The sequence below is a fragment of the Xenopus laevis genome, chromosome 8L (genome assembly GCF_017654675.1).
Source record: "Xenopus laevis strain J_2021 chromosome 8L, Xenopus_laevis_v10.1, whole genome shotgun sequence".
Lineage (NCBI taxonomy): Eukaryota > Metazoa > Chordata > Amphibia > Anura > Pipidae > Xenopus > Xenopus laevis.
Genome location: NC_054385.1, coordinates 135,257,786 through 135,279,204, shown reverse-complemented (window position 1 = coordinate 135,279,204; position 21,419 = coordinate 135,257,786). Strand labels below are relative to the sequence as shown.

General features: G+C 43.6%; 1 protein-coding gene across 1 annotated transcript in view; it reads left to right on the top strand.

Moving 5' to 3' along the window:
* Window positions 1-18,686, top strand: part of LOC108699494 (upstream stimulatory factor 1) — a 36,361-nt gene extending 17,675 nt beyond the window's left edge. The window contains 11 exon segments of the mRNA XM_041573876.1: window positions 3,313-3,372; window positions 3,455-3,504; window positions 4,089-4,222; window positions 4,297-4,389; window positions 4,457-4,546; window positions 4,549-4,622; window positions 6,272-6,388; window positions 7,130-7,188; window positions 8,322-8,416; window positions 8,601-8,729; window positions 18,027-18,686. Of these exon segments, the coding sequence (XP_041429810.1) occupies window positions 3,365-3,372; window positions 3,455-3,504; window positions 4,089-4,222; window positions 4,297-4,389; window positions 4,457-4,546; window positions 4,549-4,622; window positions 6,272-6,388; window positions 7,130-7,188; window positions 8,322-8,416; window positions 8,601-8,729; window positions 18,027-18,110 (933 nt within the window). The 5' untranslated portion in view covers window positions 3,313-3,364 and the 3' untranslated portion in view covers window positions 18,111-18,686.
* The last annotated feature ends 2,733 nt before the right edge of the window (window positions 18,687-21,419 follow it).

Below are 21,419 nucleotides of genomic sequence, written 5' to 3'. Positions count from 1 at the left end.
TATTTGTCTAACTTCTCTTCCTCATTATCCCCTGTGCTTCTCTCCTCTTATTTGTCTACTTCTCCTCATTATCCCCTGTGCTTCTCCCTCTTATTTGTCTACTTCTTCTCCTCATTATCCCCTGTGCTTCTCTCCTCTTATTTGTCTACTTCTTCTCCTCATTATCTCCTGTGCTTCTCTCCTCTTATTTGTCTACTTCTCCTCATTATCCCCTGTGCTTCTCTCCTCTTATTTGTCTACTTCTCCTCATTATCTCCTGTGCTTCTCTCCTCTTATTTGTCTACTTCTTCTCCTCATTATCCCCTGTGCTTCTCTCCTCTTATTTGTCTACTTCTTCTCCTCATATCCCCGTGCTTTCTCTCCTCTTATTTGTCTACTTCTTTCTCCTCATTGATCCCCTGTGCTGTCTCCCTCTTATTTCTTTGTCTACTTCTATCTAACCTCATTATCCCCTGTGCTTCTCTCCTCGTATTTGCTACTCTTCTCCTTCATTATCCCCTGTGCTTCTGCTCCTTCTTAATTTGTCTACTTCTCCTCATTATCCCCCTGTTGCTTCTCCCTCTTATTTGCTTACTTCTTCTCCCTTCATTATCCCCTGTGCTTCTCTCCTTATTTGTCTACTTCTTCTCCTCATTATTCTCCTGTGCTCTCTCCTTCTTATTTGTCTACTTCTCCTCATTATTCCCCTGTGCTTCTCTCCCTTTCTTATTTGTCTAAATTCTCCTCATTATCTCCTGTGCTTCTCTCCTCTTATTTGTTTCTACTTCTCCTCATTATCTCCTGTTGCTTCTCTCCTCTTATTTTGTCTACTTCTTTCTCACTCATTATCCCCTGTTGCTTTCTCTCCTCTTATTTGTCTACTTCTTCTCCTCATTATCCCCTGTGCACTTTCTCTCCTTCTTATTTGTCTACTTCTTCTCCTCATTATCTCCTGCTGCTTCTCTCCTCTTATTGTCTACTTCTCCTCATTATCCCTGTGCTTCTCTCCTCTATTTGTCTACTTCTCCTCATTAGTCTCCTGTGCTTCTCTCCTCTATTTGTCTACTTCTTCTCCTCATTATCCCCTGTCTTCTCTCCTCTTATTTGTCTACTTCTTCTCCTTTCATTATCTCCGTGTGCTTCTCCGCTCTTATTTGTCTACTTCTTTCTCCTCATTATCCCCTGTGCTTCTCTCCTCTATTTGTCACTTCTCCTCAGTTATCCCCTGTGCTTCTCCCTCTTATTTGTATCTACTTCTCCTCATTATCTCCTGTTGCTTCCTCCTCTTATTTGTCTACTTCTCCTCATTATCTCCTGTGCCTTCTCTCCTCTGTATTTGTCTACTTCTTCTTCTCATTTATCCCTGTGCTTTCTCTCCTCTTATTTGTCTACTTCTTCTTCTCATTATCCCCTGTGTCTCCCTCTTATTTGGTCTACTTCTCCTCATTATTCCCCTGTGCTTTCTCTCCTCTTATTTGTCTTACTTCTCACTCATTATCCCCTGTGCTTCTCCCTCTTATTTGTCTACTTCTCCTCATCTATCCCTGTGCTTCTCCCTTCTTTATTTTGTCTACTTCTTCTCCTCATTATCCCCTGGTGCTTCTCTCCTCTTATTTGTCTACTTCTTCTCCTCATTATCTCCTGTGCTTCATCTCCTCTTATTTGTCTACTTCTTCTCATTATTCCCTGTGCTCTCTCCTCTTATTTGGTCTACTTCTCCTCATGATCTTCCTGTGCTTCTCTCCTCTTATTGTCTACTTCTTCTCCTCATTACCCTGTGCTTCTCTCCTCTTATTTGTCTACTTCTCTCCTCATTATCCCTGCTGCTCTCTCCTTCTTATTTGTCTACTTCTTCTCCTCATTATCCCCTGTGCTTTCTCCCTCTTATTTGTCTACTTCTTCTCCTCATTATCCCCTGTGCTTTCTCTCCTCTTATTTTGTCTACTTCTTCTTCCTCATTATCCCCTGTGCTTCTTCTCTCTTATTTGTCTACTTCTACCTCATTATCCCCTGTGGCCTTCTCCCTCTTATTTGTCTTACTTCTGTCTCCTCATTATCCCCTGTGCTTCTCTTCCCCTCTTATTTGTCTACTTCTTCTCCTCATTAATCTCCTGTGCTTCTCTCCTCTTATTTGTCTACTTCTCCTCATTATCCCCTGCTGCTTCTCTCCTCGTATTTGTCTACTTCTCCTCATTATCTCCTGTGCTTCTCTCCTTTATTTGTCTACGTTCTCCTCATTTATCTCCTGCTGCTTCTCTCCTCATTTGTCTTAAACTTCTTTCCTCCTCATTATCCCCTGTGCCTTCTCTCCTCTTATTTGTCTCTACTTCTTTCTCCTCATTATCCCCCTGTGCTTCTCTCCTTCTTATTTGTCTACTTCTTCTCCTTCATTATCTCCTGTGCGCTTCTCTCCTCTTATGTGTCTACTTCTCCTCATTTATCCCCTGTGCTTCTCTCCTTCTTAATTTGTCTACTTCTCTTCATTATCTCCTGCTGGCTTCTCTCTCTTATTTGCTCTAACTTCTGTCTCCTCATTTATCCCCTGTGCTTCTCTCCTCTTAATTTTGTCTACTTCTCTCCTCATTATCTCCTCGTGCTTCTCCCTCTTATTGTCTACTTCTTACCCTCATTATCCCCTGTGCTTCTCTCCTCTTATTTGTCTACTCTCCTCATTATCCCCTGTCTCTCCCTCTTATTTTGTCTAACTTTCCTTCTATCTCCTGTGCTTCTCTACCTCTTATTTGATCTATTCTCCTCATTAATTCTCCTGTGCTCTCTCCTCTTATTGTCTACTTCTTCTTTCTCATTATCCCCTGTGCTTCTCTCCTCTTATGTCTACTTCTTCTTCTCATTATCCTCCTGTTGCTTCTCCCTTTATTTTGTCTACTTCTCCTCATTATCCCCTGCTTCTCTTCCTCTTATTTGCTACTTCTCCTCATTTAATCCCCTGTGCTTCTCCTCTTATTTGTCTTACTTCTCCTATTTATCCTGTTGCTTCTCCTCTTATTGTCTACTTCTCCTCATTATCCCCTGTGCTTCTCTCCTCTTATTTGTCTACTTCTTCTCCTCATTATCTCCTTGTGGCTTCTCTCCTCTTATTTGTCTTACTTCTTCTCCTTCATTATCTCCTTGTGCTGTTTCTCTTCTCTATTTGTCTACTTCTCCTCATTATCCCCTGTGCTTCTCTCCTCTTATTTGTCTACTTCTCCTCATTATCTCCTGTGCTTCTCTCCTCTCTATCCCACCTGCCTCCTCCTCAGTCTCCTCCCCCCTCCATGTAGAATATGTGGCAGTTGGTGCGTGGGCCAATCATTTACTCTTTTCCCAATTTAGGAGGAAGCAGGAGGTTAGAGGCGGCACTTCTGATGTAGAAGTAGACAGAGCGATGAAGGGGTGAGATTGTCAGCTCTTGTGCATTACTGAGCTTGTAGCCTGATCCTCTCTTGCCAGTAAGTCTTCTCTTTATGATTCTCAGGCAGCAGAAAGTGTCAGATAATGAAGAAGGAAATGTGCGGGTGCAGGAAGGTGAGGAGAAGGGGCCGGGCAGTTATTGTAATTAGCCCAGTCTGTAGGTCACATGACTGCATCTTGTCCAGTCACTAAAGGGGCCATACGTTTATTTAATGATCTGATCAGCGATTCACCCATGAATGGTTAATGATGTGAGCAGACTTGTATCTTATAAGATCACACACATATATATTAACCCTTGTCTGGCTGTTCCTTTAACTTTAAGCCCCACCCTTCCCAATACAAGGTGCCAGCTGATCATTCATTTAACCATCTGATTGGCCCATCTACTGACCCGTCTCATTGGTTCACACCTAACGGTTTTACCAATTATTGGGGCGATGTAGTCTAAATGGTATAACCCTTTGCACCCCATAAATAGACCGTTCTATCAGCCTTGTGTATAAGTGACAGGAGCAGATTTGGGTAACTCTCACCCCCCTGTTTGGAAGCAATGAGTGATATTGGCTGTGACCCAGTGGGTTGTGAGGTCCCATGTAAGTAGCGTGTGACAATCATATGTAGTATGTGGGGTGTAACACATGTGACTTGCAGGACATGATGTTTATACAAGTGATGGATCTTTATATCTAAACCAGGAGCCGTAGCAACAGGGGAAGATCCCACCAGTGTAGCGATCGCCAGTATCCAATCAGCTGCCACTTTCTCTGATCCCAATGTGAAATACGTGTTCCGCACGGAGAATGGGGGGACACAGGTAGGACTTTCCTATGTTGCTGCCATTGTGTGACCCCCGTTACACTCTCTGTAACCCCCAGTGTGTCTCTTCCAGGTGATGTATCGCAGTTATTACAGGTGGCAGAGGGGCAGCAGGATGGGCAGGACAAGAGGGCACCGCGGGCTATTAGTGCTTCCCGGCCAACCCAACATGCAGCCAAGGTGAGTCCCACTTTTCTTGCTGTAGGGACCCCCCACCCCAATATAATAACTGTGCTTGCTATTGCAGGCTGTGATCCAGGGCATCACCAGCGATGATACCGGAGAGACTGAAGGGTCGGGGCCAGAGATCTCACTACACCTACTCTTCCCACCTCAGTCACAGACTCCAGCACTTCCACTGTAGTGACCACCCACACCACTGACACTCTCATAGGACAGGGCCGGTCCACAGGGCACAGGTATATTACTACTACTGCTCTCTCTCTACCACTTCATGTTTACTACTGCTCCTCTTGTCTACCACTCATGCTACTACTGCTTCTCTCTCTACCATTCAATGTACTACTGCTCTCTCTCTCTACCATTCATGTACTACTGCTCTCTCTCTCTACCACATTCATGTACTACTGCTCTCTCTCTTATCACTTCATGTAACTACTGCCTCTCTCTACCACTTTCATGTACTACTGCCTCTCTCTCTTACCACTTCATGTTTACTTTTAAAACTTGCTCTCATTCTCACCACTTCATGTACTACTGCTCTCTCTCTACCACTTCATGTACTACTGCTCTCTCTCTCTCTATCACTTCATGTACTACTGCTCTCTCTCTACCACTTCATGTACTACTGCTCTCTCTCTACCACTTCATGTACTACTGCTCTCTCTCTACCACTTCATGTACTACTGCTCTCTCTCTCTACCACTTCATGTACTACTGCTGCTCTCTCTACCACTTCATGTACTACTGCTCTCTCTCTACCACTTCATGTACTACTGCTCTCTCTCTACCACTTCATGTACTACTGCTCTCTCTCTCATCTACCACTTCATGTACTACTGCTCTCTCTCTCTATCACTTCATGTACTACTGCTCTCTCTCTACCACTTCATGTACTACTGCTCTCTCTATCTACCACTTCATGTACTACTGCTCTCTCTCTCTACACTCTCTATCACTTCATGTACTACTGCTCTCTCTCTACCACTTCATGTACTACTGCTCTCTCTCTACCACTTCATGTACTACTGCTCTCTCTCTCTCTACCACTTCATGTACTACTGCTCTCTCTCTCTACCACTTCATGTACTACTGCTCTCTCTCTCTACCACTTCATGTACTACTGCTCTCTCTCTACCACTTCATGTACTACTGCTCTCTCTCTACCACTTCATGTACTACTGCTCTCTCCTCTACACTCTCTATCACTTCATGTACTACTGCTCTCTCTCTCTACCACTTCATGTACTACTGCTCTCTCTCTACCACTTCATGTACTACTGCTCTCTCTCTCTACCACTTCATGTACTACTGCTCTCTCTCTACCACTTCATGTACTACTGCTCTCTCTCTCTCTACCACTTCATGTACTACTGCTCTCTCTCTCTACCACTTCATGTACTACTGCTCTCTCTCTACCACTTCATGTACTACTGCTCTCTTCTCTATCACTTCATGTACTACTGCTCTCTCTCTACCACTTCATGTACTACTGCTCTCTCTCTCTATCACTTCATGTACTACTGCTCTCTCTCTAGAGTGGCCCCAGTGTGTAGAACTTCTTCATGTTTCTGTGTTTCATACTGTTCCACCACAATGGCCCTGTATCGCCGCCCCCCCCATCTAAAACATGGCTCTTCTGTTCCCTTTCACTCTCCCCTCGATTCCTTCACTGTATTCATCCCACCAGCCCTACTGAGAGGCTGCTCCCTGTATCTATGTGCTACGTTACACACCTTACCCCCAAGTCTAACTTTAGATTTTACTTCTGCTAACCCCCCCCCATTCCCCTAAATTCATTATTGTGTCCCCCATTTCCCCTCACCCTGCTGAGCAGTAGTTAACTAGTACTTGGATGAGCTACAACCAATAGTAGTACCAGGACTCTAGCGTTTTTCTTTTCCCTTATAGGTCAGTTCTATGTGATGATGTCACCACAAGATGTTCTACAGGCGGGCTCCCAGAGGTCCATAGCACCCAGAACTCATCCATATTCTCCGTAAGTATCCCTCCCCTTATTCCATGGGACCTCTCAGTCTCTAGTCCTAATATAGTCTCTATACATAATATGGTCACTATACGTAATGTAATCTCTATACGTAATATATAGTCTCTATACATAATATGGTCGCTATACGTAATGTAGTCTCTATACGTAATATATAGTCTCTATACATAATATGGTCGCTAAATGTAATGTAATCTCTATACGTAATATGGTCGCTATACGTAATGTAATCTCTATACGTAATATATAGTCTCTATACATAATATGGTCGCTATACGTAATATATAGTCTCTATACATAATATGGTCGCTATAAGTAATATATAGTCTCTATACATAATATGGTCACTATACGTAATGTAGTCTCTATACGTAATATAGTCGCTATACGTAGCTGTACGTGGGGCTCACACTCTATACATGACCATAAGCTGTACTTGATACAGAAGGAGGAGAGCAGTGATTGTGTGTCCCAGGACCTTAGTGTTTCATTATAAGAAGACAATATAATGGGCACAGGGGGGAATAGGATTATCAGGGGCTTATTCTAAACCCCAGTGTTGTAGACATGGGGCAGAACTATTGGCAGGGTTTCTATATCCAGCCTCAGTATAGACACTGGGAGCATACGCTTATCAGGAGTACAGTGTGCAGTGCATGCTGGGAATGGCTTGAGTATTAACAGGCTGCTTTCTGCACCTTCACTATGGCTCCCATTCCCTTGTTTCCACAGAAAGTCCGATGGCCCACAGACTACTAGAGATGACAAAAGGCGAGCGCAGCACAATGAGGGTAAGTGAACCTGTGTGTATCTGTCTTCACCTACCATATCTCTACTCCTGTCCCTCTGTGGGACGAACACCACTCATTGTATACACTGACTCTGCTGTGAGTAATGACTGAGTGTTGTTACTGCTCTCCTCCCTGTGAGTAATGGCTGAGTGGTGTTACTCTCTCCTCCCTGTGAGTAATGGCTGAGTGTTGTTACTCTCTCCTCCCTGTGAGTAATGTCTGAGTGTTGTTACTCTCTCCTCCCTGTGAGTAATAGCTGAGTGTTGTTACTCTCTCCTCCCTGTGAGTAATGGCTGAGTGTTGTTACTGTCTCCTCCCTGTGAGTAATAGCTGAGTGTTGTTACTCTCTCCTCCCTGTGAGTAATGGCTGAGTGTTGTTACTCTCTCCTCCCTGTGAGTAATGACTGAGTGTTGTTACTCTCTCTTCCCTGTGAGTAATGTCTGAGTGTTGTTACTCTCTCCTCCCTGTGAGTAATAGCTGAGTGTTGTTACTCTCTCCTCCCTGTGAGTAATAGCTGAGTGTTGTTACTCTCTCCTCCCTGTGAGTAATGGCTGAGTGGTGTTACTCTCTCCTCCCTGTGAGTAATGGCTGAGTGGTGTTACTCTCTCCTCCCTGTGAGTAATGGCTGAGTGGTGTTACTGTCTCCTCCCTGTGAGTAATGGCTGAGTGGTGTTACTCTCTCCTCCCTGTGAGTAATGGCTGAGTGTTGTTACTCTCTCCTCCCTGTGAGTAATGTCTGAGTGTTGTTACTCTCTCCTCCCTGTGAGTAATGTCTGAGTGTTGTTACTGTCTCCTCCCTGTGAGTAATGGCTGAGTGTTGTTACTCTCTCTCCTCTGAGTTTTGTTACTCTCCTCCCTGTGAGTAATGGCTGAGTGTTGTTACTCTCTCCTCCCTGTGAGTAATGGCTGAGTGTTGTTACTCTCTCCTCCCTGTGAGTAATGGCTGAGTGTTGTTACTCTCTCCTCCCTGTGAGTAATGGCTGAGTGTTGTTACTCTCTCCTCCCTGTGAGTAATGGCTGAGTGTTGTTACTCTCTCCTCCCTGTGAGTATACTATCATACCCTGTACAAATATGGTGCCTAATCCGCCAGCCTGTCTCTGCTCTTATTGGTTACATCGTATTTATATTTAGTGGAACGGCGCCGTCGGGATAAAATCAACAACTGGATCGTTCAGCTCTCTAAAATCATCCCTGACTGCTCTATGGAGAGCACCAAATCCGGGCAGGTAAGTGGCTATTAGTCCCATGCCAAAAGCTCTGCTGCTTTCCAGATGGGTAACATTACACGTCTGATGAGTTGGCATGGGTTTAAAGGGCAAGAATCCCTCTTTAGCTGTTTGCAACACGAGAGTGGGCCAGGGAATGGAACCTACACAAGGGACTGAGGGTTTGTTTGTATATTCCTGACAGAGCAAAGGCGGAATTTTGTCCAAGGCCTGTGACTATATCCAGGAGCTGCGACAGAGTAACCTGCGCCTCTCAGAGGAACTGCAAACCCTGGACCAATTGCACATGGACAATGACGTGCTCAGGCAGCAGGTAATCCTGGACTGTATTATTCCTGTGAGAGGGAGGGGCCTGGACTGTAGTATTCCTATGAGATGGTGGGGTCTGGACTGTATCATTCCTGTGAGAGTGTCGTGGCCTGGCAGCTTTATTACTGTGAGAGGGTGGGACCTGGACTGTATTATTCCTGTGAGAGTGGGCCTGGACTTGTAATAGCCTGTTTAGGTGGGTCTGCACTGTATCATTCCTGTGAGAGTTTCAGGCCTGGGCAGCTTTATTACTGTGAGAGGGTGGGGCCTGAACTGTATTATTCCTGTGAAAAGGTGTGAACTTTCTGTATTTATACTGTGAGGTGTGGGCTGGGCGGCCTTTATTACACTGTGAGGAGGTGGACCTGACTGATGATTCCTGTGAGAGTGTGGGCGCTGGGCAGGCTTATTAACTGTGCGAGAGGGTGGGGCCTCGGATCTGATATTCCTTGACGAGGCGTGGGGCCGGGACTGTATTATTCCTGTGAGAGGGGTGGGTTCTGCACTGTATCATGCCGCTGAGAGTTTCAGCCCTGGATCAGCCTATTCCTGGTGAGAGGCGTGGGGCCTGGTAACTGTATATTATTCCTGTGAAAAAGGTTCTGAACTCTCCATTTTATTATTACTAGTGAGAGGGTGGGCCGGGCGCTTTGATTACTGTGAGAGGGTGGGACCTGGACTGTATGATTTCCTGTTGAGAGTGTGAGCTGGCAGCGTTATTACTGTGAGGGTGGGCCTGGACTGTATTTATTTCCTGTGAGAGGGTGGGCCTGGACGTGTATCTATTTCCGTGAGAAGGGTTGGTGGTCTTGGACTGTATCATTCCTGTGAAAGTTTCGGGCCTGCAGCTACTTATTGAGAGGGTGCGGGCTGGACTGTATTAGTTCCTGGAAAAGGGTGTTGAACTCTGCTTGGTATGTATCTACGGTGAATCGAGGGTGATGGCCTGGACTGGTGATCCTTCTGTAGAGTGTTGGGCAGCCTCGGCGCAAGCTTTATTACTGCGAGTGAGGGTGTAGCGCTGGACTGTATCATTTCCTGTGAAGAGTGTCGGGCCGTGGGCAGCTTTATTACTGTGAAGAGGTGGGCCTGACTGTATCGTATTCCTGGAAGAAGGGTCGGGGCCTGCACTGTATTATTCCTGTGAGAGGGTGCGGGTCTTGGACTTGATATCAATTCTGTGAGAGTTTCAGCCTGGGCAGCTCTATTTACTTTGAGAGGGTGGGCCTGGAACTGTAGTTTATTCTGTGAAAAGTGAACTCTGCTGTATTATTACTGTGAAGAGGTGGCCTGGGGCAGGCTTTATTACTGTGAGAGGCTGGCCTGGACGTATTATTTCCCTGTGAGAGGGTGGGCCTAGACTTGAGTTATTCTGTGAGAGTTTCGGCGCTGGGCAGGCTTTATTACTGTGAGAGGTGTGCCTGACTGTATCAGTCCTGTGAGCAGTGTGGAGCCGGCCGCTTATTACTGCTCGAACGAGGCGTTGGGACCTGGACATTATCCGGTGAGAAGGTGGGGCCCTGGGTACTGTATTTCCGTGTTGAGAGTTTTCCGGGCCCTATGCGGCAGCTTTAATTTACTGTATGAGGGGCCTGGACCCTTTACCCTGTGGAGGAGGCTGGACTGTATCATTACCTATGAGAGGCGTGGGCCTGGACTGTTAAGTATTCCTGTGAGAGTGTAGCAGATTCATTTAAGTATGGGGACGGTAGTAAGTTGTACACTTCTAGTTCGATACATTTCTCAGCAGTATCGCCGGAAAATGAGCACTATTGTATCCAATTCACCTTCCTCCTGCGATCAGCAATCAGTTTGGCTTCTTTCACTTACACAACAAATGATTGTTTGATGGTTGAATGAATAGTCTTCTCAACCTCATCTACCTTTATTTGTGTTACTTTGAAACTGCAGAAAAGGCAGCTATCTGTGTTTCTTCCGCAATGGCATCGCGAATATTCTGCATACTTTATATGCATAAGTCTTCCCATAAAATGACAGTTAACATATCCTTGTGTTTTATGTACAAAGTGGAACCAATAGACGCCTTAAAAGGATACCTGTCATGGGAAAAACATTTTTCAAAGGAATCAGTTAATAGTGCTGATCCAGCAGAATTCCTGCACTGAATATCCATTTCTCAAAAGAGCAAACAGATTTTTTTATGATTCAATTTTGAAATCTGACATGGGGCGATAGAGCAGTTGTTGTTCAATTTCCCAGCTCCCCAAGTCAATAGTTGACTAGTGCTCTGACTAAACTTCAATCACCTCTTACTGCTGTACGTGGCAAGTTGACTGAACTATCACCCCCTCCCTCCCCCAGCAGCCTAACAACGAACAATGGAAGAAACCAGATAGCAGCTCCCTAACACAACATAGAAACAACTGCCTGTAGATCTAAGAACAACACTCATAGTAATCCATGTTCCCAGCTGAACACATTCAGTTAATGATAAGGAAAACAACAGGTGCTGCCAGAAAAGAGCTTCCCAGTCCTAAAGTGCTGGCTCTTCTGAAATTATCACTACCAGGCCAAATTTGACTGCAGATCACCCTACGCACCAATATACAACTAAATACACTTGCTGCTTCAGAATGACATTTACGATATTGTACAGTGAATTATTTGCAGTTGTAAACAGGTCATTGAGAAATAAAAACGACCATCATATTAAAATCATGGCAGCAATCCCTTTAATGTTAAAACAACCAATCACTTAGCCTGATTTCCCATAATGTGGCTCGAATTCTGATAATAAGGCCACTGACTATGGATATATTCATTCTTCATAAAATACTCTGGGCTATGTCCATGTCAAGTGGAAAATGAGTATAAAGGCTGCCCATAGACAGCAAAGATCGACTTACGTGATTGATTGGATCGCCCCTCTCCAGACTTCCACTGACCATTCAGATGAAATTAAGTAGTAAGAGATGAGCCGATTGTTCTGCCCCGCGATGTAATCGTACGCTACGTTATGTCCGACGTCTCCACTGATTAATCATCAAATCAGCAACTACAGAGATATTATCAGCAGCCGACAGAGAATTGCATAACATGAATAGTCACGCGGATGTATAGTTCACGCTATGTATTAGTCACCTGTCATGTTATATTCACGCGTAGGTATAAGTCACACGTGTATGATAAAGTGACACGTATGTATAAGTGACACGTATGTATAAGTGACACGTATGTATAAGTGACACGTATGTATAAGTGACACGTATGTATAAGTCACACGTATGAATAAGTCACACGTATGAATAAGTCACACGTATGAATGTCACACGTATGTATTAGTCACACGTATGTATTAGTCACACGTATGAATAAGTCACACGTATGTAATAGTCAACTAGTATAAGTCACACGGTCATGTATTAAGTACACGATAGTATAAGTGACACATATTCATAAATGACATCGTAGTGAAAAGGTCCACACGTATTATAAGTCACGTAGTATAAGTCACACGTATGTATAATCACACGTTGGTATAAGTCACACCGTACGTATTAGTCACACGTACGTTATTAGTCACACGTACGTGATTAGTCAACACGTACGTAATAATCAACGTATAGTATAAGTTGAGCGAGGCGTGATGTATTAAGTTGAAGCGATATGTATAAGTGACGCGTATGTATTAGTCCACACGTATGTAATAGTCACACGTATGTCAATATCACACGTATGGTAATAGCACACGGTATGTAATAGTCACACGTACTGTATAGTCACAGCCGTATGTATAAGTCCACGTATGTATAAGTGACACGTATGTATAAGTGACACGTATGTAATTAGTTACAAGTATGATTAGTTCACACGTATGTAATAGTCACACGTATGTTTAAGGACACGTATGCTATAAAGTGACACGTATGTCATAGAGTTGACACGGTATTATTAGTCACACGCCCCTATGTAAATAGTTTCACACCGTATGTATACGTACACGTATGTGAATGTCACACGTATGATATACGTGACACGTATTATACGTGACACGTATTATAAGTGACACGTATGTATAAGTGACACGTTTATTGGATAAGATGACACTAGTATAGTCACACGTAGTAATAGCGACACGTATGTAATAGTCACAACGTATTAATATGTCACACGTATGAATATTCACACGTATGTATAACCACACGTATGTTAATAGTCACACGTATGTAAAAAGTCACACGTATGTGAAGTCACACGTATGTTAGTCACACGTATGCTAATTGAGTCAACAGTATGTAATAGTCACACGTTGTAAGGAGTCACCATATTTAATAGTCAACACGTATGTCTAAGGACACGTATGTATGTAGTCGACACGGATGTATAAGGTACACGTATTTATTCAGTCAACGTATGTAGTTAGTCACACGTATGTATTAGTCACACGTATGTATAAGTGACACGTAGATAAGTGACAGTATGCTATAAGTGACACGTATGAATAATTGCACCCGTATGAATAAGTCACCACGTATGAATAAGTCACACATTGAATGTCACACGCATGTATTAGTCACAGTATTTATTAGCCACACGTATGAATAATCAACGTATGATAAGTCACACGTATGTAATAGTCACACGTATGTATATCACACGTATTTAATAAGTCACAACGTATGTATAAGTCACACGTATGTATAACACACGTTATGTATACAATCACACGTATGAAGGTGACACGTATGTATAAGTCACCAGTACGAATAAGTCACCACGTACGTATTACGTACACGTACGTATTAGTCACAGCGTACGCTAATATCACACGTATGTATAATGACCACGTATGTATAAGTGACCACGTATGTATAAGTGAAGCGTATGTATAAAGTTGACGCTGTCTTATTAGTCACACGTATTAGTCACACGTTATGCTAATAGTCACACGTAATGTAAGATCACACGTATGTAATAGTCACCACGTATGTAATCAGTCTAACACTATGTAAGTAGTCACACGTATGTATAAGTGACAACATGTAATAAGTGAGCCGTATGTATTAGTCACAACGTATGCTATTAGTCCACACGTATGTAATAGTCACCACGTATTCATAAGACTACGTAGTAGAAGTGACACGATATGTATAATGTGAGCACGTATGAAAGTGACACGTTAATGTTTAGTCACACGTATGTATTAGTCAACACGATGTAATAGTCACACGTATGTAATAATCACACTATGTATAGTCACACGTATGTAATAGTCACACGTTATTATAAGTGACACGTATGTATAAGTACACGTATGTATAAGTGAAACGTATGTATCTTAGGTCACACGTATGTATATCACACGTATGTATAAGTCACACGTTATGAAAAGTCAACGTATGTAAAATCACACGCTATGTGAAAGTGCACACGTATGTAAAAGTCATCACGTATGTAAAAGCTCACTACGTATGTATAAAGTCACACGTATGTAAAAGCTCACACGTATCCGTAAAGTCACACGTATGTAAAAAGTCACACGTATGCTAAAAGTCACACGTACTGTAAAAGTCACCAACGTATGTAAAATGTATCACACGTATGTAAAAGTCACACGTATGTAAAAGTCACACGTATGTAAAAGTCACACGTATGTAAAAGTCACACGTATGTAAAAGTCACACGTATGTAAAAGTCACACGTATGTAAAAGTCACACGTATGTAAAAGTCACACGTATGTTAAAAGTCACGCGTATGTATTAGTCACGCGTATGTAATAGTCACGCGTATATAATAGTCACACGTATGTAATAGTCACACGTATGTAATAGTCACACGTATGTAATAGTCACACGTATGTATAAGTCATGTATGTATAAGTGACACGTATGTATAAGTGACACGTATGTATTAGTCACACGTATGTAATAGTACACGTATGTATAAGTGACACGTATGTATAAGTGACACTATGTATTAGTTACACGTATGTATTAGTCACACGTATGTATTAGTCACACGTATGTAATAGTCACTGTATGTATAAGTGACACGTATGTATAAGTGACACTATGTATAAGTGACACGTATGTATAAGTGACACGTAATGTAATAGTCACACGTATGTAATAATCACACGTATGTAATAGTCACACGTATGTAATAGTCACACGTATGTATAAGCCACACGTATGTAATAGTCACACGTATGTATAAGTCACACGTATGTATAAGTCACACGTATGTATTAGTCACACGTATGTAATAGTCCACACGTATGTATTAGTCACACGTATGTAATAGTCACACGTATGTATTAGTCACGCGTATGTATTAGTCACGCGTATGTATAAGTGACACGTATGTATAAGTCACACGTATGTATAAGTCACGTATGTATAAGTGACGCGTATGTATAAGTGACGCGTATGTATTAGTCACGCGTATGTATTAGTCACGCGTATGTAATAGTCACGCGTATGTAATAGTCACACGTATGTAATAGTCACACGTATGTAATAGTCACACGTATGTATAAGTCACACGTATGTATAAGTCACACGTATGTATAAGTCACACGTATGTATTAGTCACACGTATGTATTAGTCACGCGTATGTATTAGTCACGCGTATGTATAAGTCACGCGTATGTATAAGTCACACGTACGTATAAGTCACACGTACGAATAAGTCACACGTACGTATTAGTCACACGTACGTATTAGTCACACGTACGTAATAGTCACATCGTACGTATAAGTCACGCGTACGTATAAGTGACGCGTATGTATAAGTGACGCGTATGTCGTATTAGTCACACGTACGTATTAGTCACACGTACGTAATAGTCACATCGTACGTATAAGTCACGCGTACGTATAAGTGACGCGTATGTATAAGTGACGCGTATGTATAAGTGACGCGTATGTATTAGTCACGCGTATGTATTAGTCACACGTATGTAATAGTCACACGTATGTAATAGTCACACGTATGTAATAGTCACACGTATGTATAAGTCACGTATGTATAAGTGACACGTATGTATAAGTGACACGTATGTATTAGTCACACGTATGTAATAGTCACACGTATGTAATAGTCACACGTATGTATACGTGACACGTATGTAATAGTCACACGTATGTATACGTGACATGTATGTATAAGTGACACGTATGTATAAGTGACACGTATGTAATAGTCACACGTATGTAATAGTCACACGTATGTAATAGTCACACGTATGTAATAGTCACACGTATGTAATAGTCACACGTATGTATAAGCCACACGTATGTAATAGTCACACGTATGTATAAGTCACACGTATGTATAAGTCACACGTATGTATTAGTCACGCGTATGTATTAGTCACGCGTATGTATTAGTCACACGTATGTATAAGTCACACGTATGTATAAGTCACACGTATGTATAAGTCACACGTACGAATAAGTCACACGTACGTATTAGTCACACGTACGTATTAGTCACACGTACGTAATAGTCACGCGTACGTATAAGTCACGCGTACGTATAAGTGACGCGTATGTATAAGTGACGCGTATGTATAAGTGACGCGTATGTATTAGTCACACGTATGTATTAGTCACACGTATGTAATAGTCACACGTATGTAATAGTCACACGTATGTAATAGTCACACGTATGTAATAGTCACACGTATGTAATAGTCACACGTATGTATAAGTCACGTATGTATAAGTGACACGTATGTATAAGTGACACGTATCTATTAGTCACACGTATGTAATAGTCACACGTATGTAATAGTCACACGTATGTATACGTGACACGTATGTAATAGTCACACGTATGTATACGTGACATGTATGTATAAGTGACACGTATGTATAAATGACACGTATGAATAAGTCACACGTATGTATAAGTCACACGTATGTAATAGTCACACGTATGTATAAGTGACACGTATGTATAAGTGACACGTATGTATTACATGGACCTCAAAAAGAAAAGGACAGCACTCCGGTGCATGGAATATACTTTTATTCCAGTTTGAAACAAGGATCCAACGTCCTACGCGTTTCGGGAATCACTCCCTTAATCATAGGGATACATCCTGATCCAAACAGACAGGTTATATACAAAATGTTAATAGCGACCCCTACTGGGCGCAATATAGTAATTCGGTTAAAACAATCATATTTTATTATTATAGTAAAACCAATCAACCAAAGGTAAAAACCTCGTTTTCATATAAAACCTTTCTGTAATCAGAACAAACAAAACAAAAATCCTTGTATAGATGTGTGAGTCTTACTTAAAATGCTGGAGAATAAGTAGCTGATAATTAATTCATTGATAGTTAGTAACTGGCTACCTGGGATAAACCTTAGTTCAAATATAAATAAATAAATATATAGGTCTTCAATTATTTGAACATACAAATATAAATATAAATATATATGTTTGAAAGAGTAGAAAAAATTAGTCACACGTATGTATAAGTCACACGTATGTAATAGTCACACGTATGTAATAGTCACACGTATGTATAAGTCACACGTATGTATAAGTGACACGTTTGTATAAGTGACACGTATGTATAAGTCACAGGTATGAATAAGTCACACTTATATATTAGTCACACGTATGAATTAGTCACACTTATGTATAAGTCACACGTATGTATTAGTCACACGTATGTAGTACCCCCCATAGTCTCTTGTACAAACGTCTGATTGATTTCCTCCTCCTCGTTGTTTCTATTCTATTGTCTGATGTCTGTGATGTTATCGGGGGGAGACTTAGGATTGGAGTCTGGGGGGGCACAACAGAGACGTGTGAGACTGGAGAGGGAGGGGCAGTGAAAGTGGGGGGGTGAGTGAGACATGAGAGAGAAGCAATAAGGGGCTCTATATAAGAGACACTGTTACCCCCCCCCCATACACAGCTGATAAAGCTGCAGACGAGTCAATGGGGAGGGTAACAAATCCCGTCACATGATCATTGATTCAGTCTGACTGTACCCCCCCCCTCTGATCAGCCCAATATCAATGTTCATATATCGGGGGGGGGGGTGACATCATCGGTCTGACAGTCACATGGGAGGGGGCAGCAGTGGTCTAATGTACCAATTATAATGTAATATTCTCATATACATGAGCTGTGACCAATCACAGTGATACTTCTTCTCCACTGCTATTGGCCCTCGTCCTATACAGGTCCTCTCCCTATTGGCCAATGAGAATAAAGGGAAATGTGTCTGATGTGCATTAACCCTGTCCTGTCGCCCCCCATTGGGCAGAGAGGGAACAGACCAATGAAATGTCTCCGTTCTCTTCTTTCAGGTGGAAGATCTAAAAAACAAGAACCTGATCCTACGGAGCCAACTGAGACATCACGGGGCAGAGATCATCCCCAAAACTGACTGATGGGGGAGACCTGAGCCGGGGGGAGTCTCTCCCCCTCATTTTCTACTGGTGACTTTACACACGGCCATGATGGATTTTGTATAATAATGTAAATATCCTGTGAGATGGGAGGAGCCTGGTGTTTTGTGGGTGGTGCCAGAACTCCCTTCTCCATATTTGGGAATGATTTGTATAAAGTGTAGATTTGTCTGTGACCCCCCCCCCCATCCTTTTGTTTTATTATATTGTTTTTTGGGGGGGGGGATAAATATCACGTGTTGCTTTATGTTACAGTTCAGTCGGGTGTCACATCTTTTCAGTTGGCTTTAGAAAGAGTCACAGGAAGCCTAGGAAAATGGCGGTCAGGGGCCAAAGAAGACAACGTGGCAGCCATCTTGTCTCTGCTTTAATTTCATAATCTAAATTATAATTAGTCTTCCACAACTGCCTCATTCCTGAGCCTTCCTGGGTGTGGCATTTATACATTGCTTTTTGTTTCCTCTATGTGACTTGTCTGTAGGACACCACCTCCATCTTTGCTTGTGCCAGAGAGGCTGCTGGGTATTTAATAAACACTCTCAGCTTGTGCTCAGCATAGTTCTGCTGTGTTGGAATATTGTCTCATTACTGACGTATAGACATAAGGGCTTGGGTAGAGACACGCAGGAGGGCAGGCAGGAGGACACGCAGGGGGACAGGCAGGAGGGCACGCAGGAGGGCAGGCAGGGGGACACGCGGGAGGACAGGCAGGGGGACAGGCAGGAGGACAGGCAGGGGGACAGGCAGGAGGGCACGCGGGAGGACACGCAGGGGGACAGGCAGGGGGACAGGCAGGAGGACACGCGGAAGGACACGCAGGAGGACATGCAGGGGGACAGGCAGGGGACAGGCAGGAGGACACGCGGAAGGACACGCAGGAGGACATGCAGGGGGACAGGCAGGGGGACAGGCAGGAAGACACGCAGGGGGACACGCAGGGGGCACGCAGGAGGGCAGGCAGGGGGACAGGCAGGGGGACAGGCAGGAGGACACGCAGGGGGACAGGCAGGGGGACAGGCAGGAAGACACGCAGGGGGACACGCGGGAGGACACGCAGGAGGACACGCAGGGGGACAGGCAGGGGGACACGCAGGAGGGCACGCAGGGGGACAGGCAGGAGGGCACGCAGGGGGCACGCAGGAGGGCAGGCAGGGGGACAGGCAGGGGGACACGCATGAGGACACGCAGGAGGACACGCAGGAGGATAGAGACCAGGGAAAGCTCTGGGGCACAGGGGTAGATCTTGCTGCATCAACATAAAGATATTATTGGGTTTCACTAGGATTGTGATGTTGCCTGAGGCCCCTGATCCTGGGGGGACCCCAATAGGGAAGTAGAGTTGGGCTCAAGCAAAGACGGAGCAGAAATATTTCATTTACAGCAAGAGAGACTTACACAGTTATACAGTTATACAGTTATACAGTTATATAGTTACATAGTTACATAGTTACACAGTTAAATTGGGTTGAAAAAAGACAAAGTCCATCAAGTCCAACCCCTCCAAAGTAAAACCCAGCCCCATACACACACCCCTCCCTACTGTCACATAAATGATATATACCCATATCTATACTAACTATAGAGTTTAGTATCACAATAGCCTTTGTATTATGTCTGTCCAAGAAATCATCCAAGTCCCTCTTATAGTCATTAACTGAATCATCACCCGGCAGTGCATTCCCCAACCTCACTGTCCTCACTGTGATGAACCCCCTACTCTGTTCCTTTAAATGAAACTTCTTTTCCTCTAGTCTGAAGGGGAGGCCTCTGGTACGTGATTCTCTTTATGGGTAAATAGAGACAGTTACCCTGGGCTCACGTCTCACACACTCCTGCTCTATCACTAATCAGCCCGGCACAACAACAATGGGGGGACCAGTCATGACACTCCAGGAACAATGGGACCACCACTAAATGCCTCTCAACACCCCCCGCCCCTCATGTTTTGTGCCCCATGGTGGGTTGACAAAGGGAATAAGACAATTTGCCCCTTCTATCACCAAATGTCAGACTCAGTAGCCTCATGAAAGTTATATTGTGCCCTGGCCTGGGAGTTGGTGTAACAGGCAGCATGTTGGGGTGACTATAGGGGGGCAGTATCTTTGCAAAGCTTTATGTACTGGGAACATCTATTGATTGGGTTCTTCCTCACCTGTCTGTATAACTCACCTGTCTGTATAACCCACCTGTCTGTATAGCCCACCTGTCTGTATAACCCACCTGTCTGTATAACTCACCTGTCTGTATAGCTCACCTGTCTGTATAACCCACCTGTCTGTATAACTCACCTGTCTGTATAACTCACCTGTCTGTATAACTCACCTGTCTGTATAACTCACCTGTCTGTATAACTCACCTGTCTGTATAACCCACCTGTCTGTATAACTCACCTGTCTGTATAACTCACCTGTCTGTATAACCCACCTGTCTGTATAACTCACCTGTCTGTATAACCCACCTGTCTGTATAGCTCACCTGTCTGTATAGCTCACCTGTCTGTATAACCCACCTGTCTGTATAACTCACCTGTCTGTATAACTCACCTGTCTGTATAACTCACCTGTCTGTATAACTCACCTGTCTGTATAACTCACCTGTCTGTATAACTCACCTGTCTGTATAACTCACCTGTCTGTATAGCCCACCTGTCTGTATAACTCACCTGTCTGTATAACTCACCTGTCTGTATAACTCACCTGTCTGTATAACTCACCTGTCTGTATAACTCACCTGTCTGTATAGCTCACCTGTCTGTATAACTCACCTGTCTGTATAACTCACCTGTCTGTATAACTCACCTGTCTGTATAACTCACCTGTCTGTATAACTCACCTGTCTGTATAGCTCACCTGTCTGTATAACTCACCTGTCTGTATAGCTCACCTGTCTGTATAACTCACCTGTCTGTATAACTCACCTGTCTGTATAACTCACCTGTCTGTATAACTCACCTGTCTGTATAACTCACCTGTCTGTATAGCTCACCTGTCTGTATAACTCACCTGTCTGTATAGCTCACCTGTCACGGTCGCACCCAACACCAGAACAAACACCAGGCACCCTGGTCTGGGCTCGTGCTTCACCTGTAGTGTGACCACCTCTGGCCTCAGGAGGAGCCTCAGTTACTTGGGTGCCACCAGGACTTAAAGGAGAGGTGCAAGGCTAGAGGTTCTGGATAGACAGGGGGGCACAACTGTTAGTGAGAGTCTTTAGGCCGAGGGTCACGATACAAAACAGGAAACAGAATCATTGTCAGAACAGGCCGGGTCGAGGCAGGGAGAAGTCAATCAG